This window comes from Acromyrmex echinatior, chromosome 16, assembly GCF_024713525.1.
Source record: "Acromyrmex echinatior isolate Ae372 chromosome 16, ASM2471352v2, whole genome shotgun sequence".
Taxonomy (NCBI): domain Eukaryota; kingdom Metazoa; phylum Arthropoda; class Insecta; order Hymenoptera; family Formicidae; genus Acromyrmex; species Acromyrmex echinatior.
The window spans coordinates 6,959,168-6,973,455 of NC_141867.1; the positions used below are offsets into that span (position 1 = coordinate 6,959,168).

At 33.3% G+C, this 14,288-nt stretch overlaps 3 protein-coding genes and 1 long non-coding RNA gene across 5 annotated transcripts in view; 2 read left to right on the forward strand and 2 right to left on the reverse strand.

The window, feature by feature from the left end:
• LOC105148998 (hypothetical protein) overlaps positions 1-4,867 on the reverse strand; it is a 41,633-nt gene extending 36,766 nt beyond the window's left edge. The window contains exon 1 of the mRNA XM_087414547.1: positions 4,783-4,867. The gene's annotated coding sequence lies outside the window, so the exon portion shown is untranslated. The remainder of the gene's footprint in view (positions 1-4,782) is intronic.
• The window catches only part of LOC105148994 (rap1 GTPase-activating protein 1), a 118,362-nt gene that overhangs the window by 3,317 nt on the left and 100,757 nt on the right, over positions 1-14,288 (forward strand). Inside the window, exon 1 of one of the 2 annotated variants that reach the window (XM_011061110.2) lies at positions 10,590-10,996. The exons of the other annotated variant lie outside the window; for it this stretch is intronic. Within the exon in view, the coding sequence (XP_011059412.1) occupies positions 10,737-10,996 (260 nt within the window). The 5' untranslated portion in view covers positions 10,590-10,736. Of the gene's footprint in view, positions 1-10,589; positions 10,997-14,288 lie in introns of those variants that run through there. 2 annotated transcript variants of the gene reach the window in all.
• LOC147907097 (uncharacterized) lies at positions 1,812-7,830 on the forward strand. Its single transcript, XM_087414549.1, has 2 exons — positions 1,812-2,102; positions 4,800-7,830. The coding sequence occupies exon 2, from the start codon at positions 4,802-4,804 to the stop codon at positions 5,039-5,041; it is 240 nt and encodes a 79-aa protein (XP_087270675.1). The 5' UTR covers positions 1,812-2,102; positions 4,800-4,801; the 3' UTR covers positions 5,042-7,830.
• The window catches only part of LOC105148988 (uncharacterized), a 116,364-nt gene continuing 106,997 nt past the window's right edge, over positions 4,922-14,288 (reverse strand). Inside the window, exon 5 of the long non-coding RNA XR_846520.2 lies at positions 4,922-5,063. This is a non-coding gene — a long non-coding RNA (uncharacterized LOC105148988). The remainder of the gene's footprint in view (positions 5,064-14,288) is intronic.

The following is a 14,288-nucleotide window of genomic DNA, read 5'->3' on the forward strand; positions in this document are numbered from 1 at the left end:
AAAGTGCTTAAAATTTTGTCGATACTCTAGTGAAAATTTTTTTCATAACTTTTATACGAATTGGAACACTTTTCAGAAATACTTAGAAATATTCGGAAAGTTTACATTTTCTCTCAGAACTTCTCATACAAGTAAATTCTGAAATATTCTGAAATTTCTCATCCCATAATTTTTAAAAAGTATTTTTTAATTTTTTAGATTTTGTAACATTTCATCAGAAATTATACTTACAAAAAAATCTTAAAAATCTTACGATATTTCATAATTAACATATATGAAAAATTTTGAGAAAAATGTAAATTTTCTGAGAAATGTTCTAATTCGTATAAAAAATGTGAGAAAGTTATAAAATTATAGAGAAATTCTGAAAAATTATATAAAAATTCTAAAAAATTATATAAAAAATTCTGAGAAAAATTTTCACCGGAGTAAGTAAAACAGCTGATTATCTGAAGGTGCACCCGTTCTGTTTTATACATGATGCGCATGCTATTTAACATTCAGTAAACAACAAGGATAAAATGATATCTACATTATGCGTAAAATAAAAAACACCTTGAATGAATTTGTCGTGCGATTATACTTTACGCAGTTTGCATCAGGCAGGACAGATATATCTGACTAAGTGTACTAACAAAAAATAATTGCTTGCAAGGCAAATAAAGGCATAATAAGAAAACGATGGAATTTTATGATTTCTCCATTTAATCATACGATTTTAGAAATGACTTTGCAAAAATTAATTAAGTTTCCTTGTAATCATAAAACTACATAATCATGAGAATAAATGTGAAATTAAAAATATGGAACTCTGCGAAAACATATATTCTCGTTTTCTGAAATATTCTTGCGGGTTTTTAAGATCTGACCTAATTCAAGATTGATTGATTTGATTGTCCTAAATAAACAAAAGATATAATTTTGCGTGACAGTACAAGGATCTTTTTTCAAGGATCAAGGAAGCGAATAAATTAAATTGATACATAAATTAATGATACAATAAAAGTTGTAAACAAATTTCTGTGTTTTCGATAACCCAAACAGCACACAATATTTATAAAATATTTACAAAATATTAAGATTTATTTATAATATAATAAGATTTATTTTAAATATTTTGTAAATATTTTTGTGATCTTAGATTGCACAGACTATAAACATTTATTATTTTAAAAACTTTATTCGAAATACTATTAAAATATAGACTAAATATTTTATATAATATAAATTTATGATAAATATAGATAAATATTTCTAATAAGTATTTTTTACTTGGATTAATGTCTTATTAAGTATTTTCATAACATTTACTATAACATTATAATAAATATTTCATAATAAATATTTATTGTAAATGTTATAGTAAATGCTATGAAAATACTTAATAAGACATTATATAATCCAAGTAAAAAATATTTATCTATATTTATCATAAATTTATATTATATAAAATATTTAGTCTATATTTTAATAGTATTTCGAATAAAATTTTATATAAAATATGTATGAAATATCTATATAATATTTCAAAAAATGAATATTAATAGATATTTAGCATAAATATTCTGTGCTTGTGTGTCTGGGAAGGTGACCTAGTGAACGTTCGCAGACCTAGAATTTTAAAAATTGTGAAATAAAAAGGAAGAAGGAAGTGAGGAAGGAATAATATATGTGATATACAGAACGTGCGCTTTGATGTACGGCAATCATAGTAGCTCTGTCATCGGTCTTTTTCGTACATCGAGTAACCCACCGACCGATGGGTCGATGCAGCGTCGGCGCTGTGAAGTGCGCAACCCCCGAGACAGGCACCCCACTACTTTCACCTCCGTTTTACCAACGATTGTGTCAACGTGGAGGTGCGCAACGGGGAAGAGATCCTCACCTCTTTCTCCTCTCCTCTTTTCTCCCGTCTTTCCATGTCCTATCCCTCGATTTCGATGCATCTCATCGAGTCGTCGTGATTCGCAGAACCCTATACGCCACGACCACTGTACGGTTTAATATCCGCGTGTTCACCAACCAGGGAGCGAACTTAATTGAAGTGCTCGAACATTTTCGCTCGGAAAACGAGCTGTAACGATCAAACACGAGTCCATCAGGTGAGTGATTTGAGTGCGATACAAAAAATAAATTAATCTTCGGTCTCTGATAACTTGGAGAACTGCTTAGGCCTAAAGTCGAATCTACAACTGTGAGAGATACTCTAATAACACACTTTATTTGAGGGACGTTCTACAGGACGTTCTTAGGACATAGAGATGTCCTCTGAATGTTCTTAGAAACATTCAGAGATCTGGAGATCTGTGCTATTAGAGTAATTGTGATAGATAGAAAGAATTAATGTAGCAGTCGTATCGCGAGGGATATTTTTCATGTGGTTCCGTATAAAACTGAAAACATGTCATTCATCGATATATTTTTTTATTATGTAGTTATTGTTACGTTATCGCTTCGTAATATCGAAAATGAAAATAATATGTCATTAAGTCAAGTTACAATTGCCTCGATGCGCTCTATGTTAACAGATCGATTCAACGTGAATTTCATATTCAGTGACATGTCATATTTATTCTTCTGCTGAAGCCATCATAGTGAAATGTAAGAACGACGATAATTATTATCGACGAGTATAATGCATTTTTGTTAAAGTTAACGATTTTGATGATCATTAAGAACTTTTGCTTTGATTATTTTCCTTTTTTAAGTGTTTGTCGTATTTGTGAACAACATAACAATGTACCTCTGAGATATGTCTAGTTGGAGTTCTGATACTTTCTAAATGTCTAGAAAAAGTTTTGGTTTCCTATACAGTTCAGACTTTCGAGTTGCTTGAATAATTACGACTATGATCGTGATGAGTTTATCAGTTACATTAAATTATTCAATAATTCACGAGGAAAAACTAGTTCGCTGTCGGTGAATTAATGTAAGACATCGTAATATAATAGTGTGCCAACCAGAATGGACGATTCGAAGCGCGATTGGACTCTTCAAGCGATATTGTTTCAAAAAATCTTTCTCTCTCCATTGTGAAGATCGTGTCGAATAAATTCTATTCTCAGAATTGTCAGAATTGTATCGATATTCAAGATAATTACATTCAGTAATTGATAAGTTATTAAGATACAGAGATAACTCAAGAAGGGAAAAATCTATTCCTCTGCTTTATAATTTTTCTTCTTTATATGTTTCTGTTTCTCTTCTTTTTATGTTTCCTCCGTTCCTTCTTTTCACTCTTCTTCTTTAATTCTAAAGGAATTCTAATCAGGAGATATAATTAAATAATGCATATCTATAATTTTAGAAATCTCGTCACCACATGTTAACACGATACATCGCCATTGTGGATATGAAACAATTTTTATTTTTATAAAATGCGGTAATTAGCAACAAGGTCTATCTAATGATCTCGTATCCTGTACGCGTATTCGATGACATTCTCACGCTTATATACGCAGATATAACCATTCACCAATTTATATTTTACTTTCGCTAATGGTTTGTAACTTTTATTATTCACATGTACGAAGTAGAACCTATTTAGTGAAGTCGCACATGAATATCTAAGGATGATTTCGAGCCAAGATTTAGGGTACGGAATTTATCGACACACGTACACATTCACACAAATATAAAACTTACAGTGGCGTACAGTCGTTTACTAAAAGATTGCAACACTTTTTTCGAATTCGCCCTTACTCGTAGAGTGATTGAACATAAATGATTAGATTCATAAGTAAGAATCAATCGCTCGATGAGGTTGTATTCCACAAACTATCGAGCAAAAGTGTTACAATGTTTTAATAAACGATTGTATGTGTGTGTGTGTGTGTATATATATATATATATATATATATATATATATATATATATATATATATATATATACAGCTAGCAAAAATAATTTGTACTTAATGTTATCACTTAGACTAGATTTTATGCAAAATGACGAACAACCTAATAATTCAAAAAAATATGAAGACAAAGCTTATACAACTTATTAAATAGGAACTTCTCACACATATGTAATATTGAAATAATATTGCAGTGAGATTATAATATTGCAATGATATTACAATATTGCAGTAATATTACAATTTGCAATGTAATATTACGAAAATAATATTGAGATATTACATTGTAAAATATAATATTGCAATTTTACTGAGATATTACAATGTGATATATCATTTGTATACTTTTGAGTTTAATATTCTATTTTTGTTTACAACGTGCAGAGCATCTAAAGATAAATTTAAGAAAGCCTTAAATATAAGGCCTCACTATGAATACGAACGTTAAAGGGACGAGTCAGCAGTCTAATGTATACATGTAGAATAATCTGTGATTCATAAATCTGTGATTCATTACCTTCATCCTTATCATTATAATAACCTTTCTCATTCATATTTTCAACGTTCACATTCATTTAATAGAAGAAAATCGGCGATGAGCGATCTAAACTGTGTGTAACCATGAAAAATCAGCAAAAGCAGCTGGCGTAGGTGTTGAAAATGAAATTAATTTATTTTCCTTTCCTATGCTTTCGCTTTTATACCGTCTTAAGGCCATAGTACACAGAAAAACTTAAGTTTTAAAACGTAAGCAATAAGTAAATTGGTCAATTACAGTAAAGATCTAGAAGAAGACTATAAGTATAATGTAAGCAGACAATCCAATACGTTTATTTCCTTACTGCTTACGTCTTACTGTTTAAGTGCTATGATCTTTACGCCTTGTGTAGATGAGCTTTAATTCTTCTCGCGGTATTCACTTTACCTCTCGCGTAATCGCAGATATGAAGTATTCGCCGCAGCAGCAGCAGCACCAGAAGCAGCGAAAATCGGAGGGCAGCGATGCCGCATCTATGGATGCTACCCTCAGTCGAACGTCAGCATCCAGTACGCAGGAGCAACGTAAGGCCTCATCAACGTCGTCATCGACACGAGCGCCCGTCTGCCGTTCACCATCCACCGGGATGTTCGCCTGGATGCGCGTGTTCCGATTTGCATCAATGTTGCACCAGGTCGGCTGCTAAAGCTCGACGAGTATGGACCGTCCTAAAAGGGAAAAGAGAAGGAAAGAGAGTCGATATAGAATCGTATATCTTAACAATCTCAGATTAAATAATTAATATCGTACAACACAGCGCGGAGACGCGCATAGCACACGGGCGCGAAGTAACCCCGTTTCGCGTCGTGATTTACAAATCTAATTATATATATATATATATATATATGTATATATATATATATATATATGTATATATAACGTATCATATATGCATATACATGTATTTATGCACGGCCGAGTCGTAGGGACACACGGCCAATGTCGTAGCTCGATCATAGTTCGAATACGCGAAGATGAATCGCCGAGTTGCGATTCGCCGTGTACAAATGTTGTTGAGATGTAGATTGTAAAGTCACAGATTTATAAAGTATCGCATCCACTTTTGAAGCATTTTTGCGTAAAAATGGCGGATAATGTACATAATATATTATATTATTTCATCTACACATTAGGTGCAGCTATCTTAATTTGTGCAAAATTTTCTATACATTTTTTATCTAATTAAACGTTCAGCTTTTATAACATTTACTTTCTCTTTCGATCGTCACATTAATGTGTTTCATCTTCTGAAATTGAATTGTACTTGTATTTTTCTTGCACTGAAATCTTGAAATCTTTCTTTGTTCATAAACTGATAACAAATAAAAAAATTGATTTACATAATTTATGGCTTTACAAATACATAAGTTTGCTTGCAATGGTCGCGTCTTTGCTTCAAAATGGTAAAGTTTGAGATACTTTATAAATCTAATAACTTTAGTAGATCGGGCCGCGCCCGCACTGTATCATTTGCCTCACAATGCAAAAAGACAAAGATGAATTCCTTTCTGGATCAAAGTTTTATGCAAATGCTTTGAAGTATTTGATTAATCAGAAGAAAAAATTTTACAAATTGAATCAAGAAATGTTTCAAAGCATTTGTAGCATTACATTGATCGTACTCTCTGTCGCATTTTCTTACAGACAATTTATTTACGATATTCCTTGTAAGACAATTCATTTTTATATACAGGGTCTTTAAACAATCCGGAAATGCTAAAATATATCGAAAACAAAATATTTTTCAGAAAAATGTTTCAAACGGAAGTTGTAAGATTTAAAAAGGTCTATTTATACTGGTCACATCCATTTGATTCTGGATGGAGTCCAAGGTCATCAATAGTGAAAAATGCTTTGTTTTCGATATATTTAGCGTTTCCGGACTTTTTGAAGATCTTGTATGTGCGCTTTGATTTAACTAACATCAGTTATTATTCTGCCCAACTCTCATTTCGCGTGAGATTCTTGATTTGTCTTACTCATGGAATGCAAATATGTATAATTAGCAGTCATTATACCGATCTGTTCGCTTCTCTTCTACGAAAGTGGGTGCGGCTCCGCACACAAAGTAAAAACAGATATGCGTGCGTGTTCTGCGAATAACGCCTATGTTTCGCATATCAAGCCAACGTGGGCTGAATCACCTGAAGAATTACGTAGTAATTTGCGTAAGATTTTAGGAATCAATTGTGGAAAAAAATTGTCTTAGGACCATAGCACACAAAAAAATTTGTAAAACGTAAATAATAGCAAATCCAACATATTGGATGTGCACGTTCAAGTCAACAAAGCGATTAGCCTGCTCGTCGAGCAAACATGATTGATTGCATCGTGGACGAAGGTGAAATAACTTGAGGGATGCAATAGCCGATTTAGTTATAGCCAATCAGAATCTGTCCTAAAAATGCAAAAAGCAATATAACAAAATTTAAGTGCTTTTAAGCACTTATCATACACTGATTAACATTGTATGTATTTGAATATTACGCTATTTAGGACAGAATTTGATTTGCTGATCAATTGCTCTGAATTGTTGTGCGTTATTTCACCTGTATATTCTTCCACCATAATTGGTTGTTACTTATAGATTCAACTAATCACATTCAATCGCTTGGTGATTAGGCTAGCAGCTTTGTCTGGTTTGAAGGCGCCTAATGGTTTCCTTATTATTTACTGTATTATTTACGTTTTGTGCCATGGCCTTTACAAATAATTATCATAGGCTTTGATAGATTGGACATAACAATCACGACGTTATTCGCGAAACTCACTCGCAATTAACTGATCGATCTTTATGTAGCACGAGCCTCGACGAAATCGGAGACGAGATTCGTCGTTTAGACAAAATTAAGGGCTCCATCCATTCCAGATTAACGTACGTCGTGATTAATTGGGCATGTTGAATATGCGTCTGCCAACAGTGATATGACTCGTAGTCGGATTATAAATGTTACAAAACGTGGCGTCGCGATTACACTCCGTGAAGCTGAATTTTATTTTAATCCGCAATCCTTTGTGATATTTTCTTTAATTCCTTCCTGTCTTCTTCTCGTCCCTTTACTCGATCGATGATATTGGCGTATATCCCGTTGCGCACCGTGAATTCTCTATTTTCATATATTAAACATACAAATGACGAGAAAGCAACGTATCGTTTTTTTCTCTCTCTTCTTCCTGTAGCGAGGCGTCGTATTTTTCATCACGAGAAGAAAAATGATGAGACCCGGTTAAGAAGGTGTGCCCCCGAGAAAAATTGCGAGAAAGTCACGCGATGTTCTTCAAGGTTATCCGTGATTACGTATAATCCACTTCCCACATGTTGATTGTCTCGTCACGTTCAGCGCCGAGCTCTATTGATGTTATATCTCGTTGATCATTATATGGATATATTTTATGATTGCGCAGATTCACAAATAAATTAAATATTTGCTTTAATTTGTCATGACTCCTGTTGTTTTTCTCCTTCAAAATATTTTGGCAGTTCATTTCGTTGAATGTGCGAGTAAACATGATGTATGAAAAAAATACATATTCATGATAATTAAAGAGAAATTAAGATAATTAAAATTAGCAGCCATTCTGCATTAATTTGCAATATCTTTCTTTCTTATTTTAATTATTATTATATATTTGAATTAATTATCCCACATTAATAATGTAAATATGTTATGCAGTTATATGGATGGTTACATGCAATGGTTACTAATCAATAGATCATGAAAAAATAAAATAGATATATATATATATAGATGTTTTTCACAGAAAATGAGGAATCGAATTAAATCATTTCCAGCTACTAGAACATCGATTGGTCGGTTAGTGAATTGAAAATGGGGAATACATCGATCGCCTAAAATATGTATCCGCTAAATGTCCTGTCATTTTGCTTGTTGAATCTGTTTTCTTTTTATATGTATCATTTCAGACACCATTCTTTTGAAATACGACGGCTTATCTAAAATTCGAACATTCTCCCAATTCATGATTTTTAATCAATCTATTAGGTCATTTAAAAAGTATCCGCGGTTTTTTGTTCAATTTGTGAAATTTTTGAATTATATTTATTGCAATTAGTACTGTAGTAATGTAGATATTCTATATTAGATATATGTATAAACTTACATTTTATTTTTTATTTCATATATACTTATACATTTAATATTTTTATTTTATTTATCATTTATATGATTTTAATCTTACGTTGTGTACATTGTATTTTTACAATGTAACATATAATGAGTAAATAATTCAATCCAATCCGTATTTCTATTCAAATGTTGATGAATGTCAATGTAGAAAGATAAAATATATGTATAAAATATTGGAAAAAAAAAATCCAAAAATATCGATATTTAAAATAGCGGAGCTGTATCGCTCATTTTTACCCTAAGGGTTCAGAAGTAATTGAAGAACGATAACATTATCGACAATGAATATAAATTTGCAATTATTAACATAAATATTTGAATAATACATTATTAAATTCATAATTATTGATTATATAAATACTCTAATACTATAATAATCTAAATACTATAATAAAAATATTTATATAATATTATTTTACATAAATACTTTTATTATATAAATCAAAGTAATGATAAAAGTAACTGAATCGTTAGCATTACTGTAAAAATGTAATCATCAAGTTATCGTTATAGACAGAAAAAGATAACAATCGTTACCAAAAAAAAAAGTAACAGTTACAATTTTAGAAATTATCTGTAATCATTTCTTTGAATCATCAATCATGAATATTATTCTAATCGATCTACTGTGGTAGGTTGAGCGACCTGCCTTATCTGCGAAGGTAGGTGGTGCCAGCCGCGGATTTAAAGGGAGGGGAAGGGGGAGGGGGAGGGAGAGACAACAGTCGGACGTTAGCCGAGCGTGGCCAAAGTGGGTCGTAGAACAAACAACATGTGAAATGGTTGGTCACGCGCGCATGTATTATGCAGTTTCTTTCAACGTCTGGTATCACGATAACACATTTTTCCGAACGGTATAACGAATAAGGGCTCGTGAGCGTCCATGGATGAGTTCCATGGATCACGGCGCGATAAACGTTTTCATAGCAGAGAGAATCAAGGGTGAGTGGAGATTTACACGCTAAAATCTGTCATTTTTAGGTAATCTTTTGGTAATCTTTTCTCTCAAACGAGTGAAAAATTTAACTTCTTTAAGTTTCAGATCCCACTACATTTAGGTCATGTTTCGATATATAATACAACTGCTAGCACTAAACATTTATAATTCACGTTGAGTATATTCTACAAATTTTCAGTACCGACAATGTATATCGGAACACGGTCAAGGGAAAGAGAATTAGAAGTTTCATAGTCCATTCTTATTTTAAGACTGTTTTAAGTACTTCTATAGCACAAAAGTTGCAGCAACAATGCTGTTGCAGCAATATTATAGCATTGTTGCAGCGATATTGCTGCAAATTTTGTGCTGTATGGGTAACGTTTTAAGATACTAATCCGGTTATCTGATTAGTTCATGACATCTTAAGAGTATATTTAAGACGGTCTTAAATATAAGATTATGAATGACTGGTCTTAGAGAGGTCCTGATTGAGCCAGGACTGCACTCTAAACTCACACTTGTTTCATATACACTACAGTATATATGTATATATGTACCTATACATGCACATTATACATATTTGCAGAACTAACTTAAAAAGCAAAATCAATCAAAGTAAAAAACATTCTCTTCACTCTCCTTTTATGGACTTACTACAATAAGCTATTACCTAAGTCTTAAGATGTAAGAAATTGACAAATCACAGTCGACTATGAGAAAAATAATCGACTATGATCAATTTCTTATGGCTTAAAACTTAAGTCATAGATGGTCGTGGAGTCATAGGAAACTGACCAATTCTAATCAAGTTCTCTTTATATTTGATTGTGATTGATTGGTTTTCTACGACTTAAGACTCCACGACCATCTACGACTTCTATGTAGAGGACCCTTTAAAGCTCAGGTAATGGCTTATTATAGAAAGAATAATTAGCCTTATTCTTTTTAACCGAATTTCTTTGTGTGCAACTTTTGTCTTTTACGCCCCAATGTAAAAGGAAAAAAGATGAATTACGCAAGAAATTTAGCTAAACAAAACGGACCACTTGATTCTCTCCGTTTCGTAGAATGTAGATTCGTGTTCGCGCGTGCGCATGCACACGCGCGCGCACGCAAAAGCAGACGAACGGTCGTTGGACGTGACGCCCGGGCGGCGCGAATTGTGGCGACGAGCAACGGTGGACTTCGCGCTAAGCTGCGCGAAGAGTCGAGTCCAGTCGACAGTTCAGTTAGTCGCGCGGCCTGAATGAGATATGCGGCGACCCTTGACCCGCCATCTCTCCGAGGGTGGCGGTGGTGGTGGTGCTACGGCTGATGGCGGTGGCGATGCCAGTAGACGACAACGCTTAACTACGAAGGAGGGCAGCGATGAGCGCGGAGGATACACTTGGGCTTGCCGCGATTACAGCCATCACCTATCGTTCGGCGACCTTTTCAAGGCCCCCACTCCCCTGGCCGACTGTCGCGGCCGCGCAGCGGCTTCCCCAGAGCCCCGGAACATCACAATCCACAGGTAGGATACTTAACCCCGTTACCTTTTGCCCTTCCCCTTCTCCATCCCTCGTTTTTTCTTCTATACTTCCCCTGTTGAACGTTTTTCAGCCATCATGCCGCAGCAGGTTTTCTCTTCCGCGCTTAAAATAATTGGAGCGCGATTCGAAACCTGATCTAAAGTGAGCATCAGATAATGTCGTTATTAGAAAGCCTCGCCATTACGAGATCACCATTATAGTTCATTAAAGCGGTGTCTGTAATGAAATTTTAAGAAGTAAAACTGAAGATTTAAGTCTTAAACCGTAAAAAATTGTCTAATCACAGTTGAATTTGAGGAAAATAATTGGCTGTGATTGATCAATTTCTTACGCCTTAGGTGAGTCTGATTGTACCAACGTTACTTTGATTTTAAGCGAGGCTTAAAACGCTTTCTGTCTCTGTCTCTTTTTGGTTTTAAAACAGATAGAGACAGAAAAGTCTTTCTTGTTTAAAGTCAAAGTAACGTTAGTGCAACTGAGCCTTAAAGCTGATTCTAAATTAATCGGTAGTCGAAAATCAAAGTCTTAACCAATTTTAACCTAGGCTTTCTAACTTAAATAAATCATTATTTAAGTTTAAGTCTTAAGCTATAAGAAATTGATCAATCACATACAGTTGAATGCGAGAAGAATAATTTACTATGATTGATCAATTTCTTATGATTTAAGACTTGAAGCTTAGGTACTTAATGACTTATTGTAGAGAGAAAGCCCATTAACCTAAATAGGTGACTATAATTTTTCATACCTACAAGTTGTTAATTGTACAGCAAGTCATTTAGTTCAACTAATTGGAAGGAATAAAGTCGAATTTAGCCACTCTTAAGAAAATCGATAGTCAGTTGCAGTACAAGTTGACTGTTGGCCAACTTCGATTCACTAATAAAACTTAAGACTATCGACTACCGACTCATTGTAGAATCAGCATAAAATTTTAAGCTTCAGTTTTAGGCCTTAAAATTTCATTATAGATTACGTCGCTTAATGTGTTATACTATCTCTATTTATGGGCTTTCTATAGTTATTACTCAAGCTTTAAATCTTAAGCCGTAAGAAATTGATCAATCACAGTCGATTATTCTTCTCAAATTTGATTGTGATTGATCAATTTCTCACGGTTTAAAACTTAAACTTAAGTAATGTCTTATTGTATTGTAGGAAGCTCATTAAGTCGAATACTTCTGACATTATTATTCTCGTGAAGGCCAAATAAATATACATTTTATATGAGTGATTGAAATTCATTTACCAAGATAAATATTGAATATGTAGATACTGTTACGCCAAATTATGAGTGTAACATGCTATTATTCTTGGTTTTTTGCTTAAATTCTATTTACTAAAATATCAGAAACTTACTATTGTAATCATTATTATGAACAATTTAATATTCATTTTCTTTAAGAATCTTCTTTATTATCTTTAAGAAATAGGGAATATTCCTTGTAATCTTTTATAAATAATTCTATATGTAAATAATTACGTATAGTATTAATCATTTATATATTTTGTTCTATAATAATAATAATATTTCCACATATAACTTTCCAAATAACAACGTTGCTAGCAGTTGATGTCTTCACAATATGACAACTTTGAGCAACTTTAAAATCATCAAAATTTGTTGTGTTGTTGTCATCATGTTGCCATAATAATCTATCATTAAATGCTGACGTATTGTCGACGAGAGATATCGTTGATACTACTATCTTGTCATAAAACTACTGGCATTACATATATATATGCCTGAGTATTGCTTCGATATACTTGAAATCATTGAAGACAGGTACTCGACAATTTGTCAGCATCATAGGCAATCACAGATTTATGCGATTTTACTGAGATACGTTTGATTATCTAGGAATATATTTCATGTCAATTTCTTGAATCACATGGAACCTGTTAGCATACGACAGGCACTATGTGCTCATCTTATATAATAAAGGGAGGAAAGGAAAGAGGGAAACATCCTCATTCCAGTAATTGCTGATCGACTGTCGAGCGGAGATGATCGTTGAGTAATAAATTATATTCACTAGGTACGGGAATTATGCGATATCATGTGCACGTCCCTCGAGAGGTAAATAGGGCGGTAGTGAAGAGCGAAAGAACGGAAACGACCTTGAGGAGAGGAATAGCGCACTCCGGTCGGTAGAGAGAGAGGGGGGGGGGGAGAGAGAGAGAGAGGAAAGGGGAGAAGGAAGGATGCTACCGACATTCGACCCCGCTATTTCGATTAGCTAACGAGACTGCCATTCGTTGCGATCAGATCATCGAGAACTAGGTCACTAGGGTTTTTTAAGGACCTCGCGTTCTCTTCCACATTCTTATTTGCAATGAATGAAGCGCGTTATGCATGTTCGATGAATAAGTTGAGAGTCTACTATTAATAAAACTCTATTAAATTCTTCTCACTAAATATAATTTTTTGACAGAAGGAAAAAAGAAAAAGAATACACTGTTCTATTTTTTTACGTGATTGACCGATTTATTTATACTGTTTACATTTATTACCTTACGTTTTTTATGTATTTCTGGCTTAAGATGATTAAAATGACAATTAAATTTGCCCACGTTCATTATCAGCTCGTTCAAGAATTTTCGGCATTTACAATCGCGACAAGATTCCGAGATTTCAATGTAAATTTGATATACAATATGTTGATGTCGTGCACGCGAATGACACGCGTCGATTTCAGACGAAAATTAATGACCGCGTGTTAATAATGGTTGGGGAACACACAAAATAATTCCGCTAAATTTAACGATCACAATAGGGTCCGAAGAAAAAAACGCGTGCGCCAGTAATTGGCTATTCTACTCGCGATACATCCGGGTACTGTACCTACCCCTGCAAGGGATTATATCTTTTATAAGTGAATCAGTTCTAAGCAAACTTTTTTTTCCCGATCATGAGGACTAGTAAAGAATAATTACGCATGAGTTATTTCGATTTAAATTTAAATGACAAAAATGATATATTTTAATAAATCAAAATTAAAAATGTCCTTATACTATAGTAGTTAATATTATATGTATGTTAAAATTATAAATTTTGAGATGTGAAAGATGAATGTTCGCGAAAAAGGCAACTTTCCCCTAATGATACTAATTTATTTTCAGCTAATTACATTTAGTTATATAACTAAATTTTAGTACTATTATGTAATATGTTACATCTATGAACGATTGTTACGGTTATCAATGCATTTTAATCAGCGTATCTCGTATTATCGTTCTGTAATTTGTTAGAGTTCTTGATTTATTATAGTG

What these genes read in the sequence shown, in the direction of transcription:
- LOC147907097 (XM_087414549.1), top strand. Translation starts at nt 4,802, where the DNA reads ATGAAGTATTCGCCGCAGCAGCAGCAGCACCAGAAGCAGCGAAAATCG.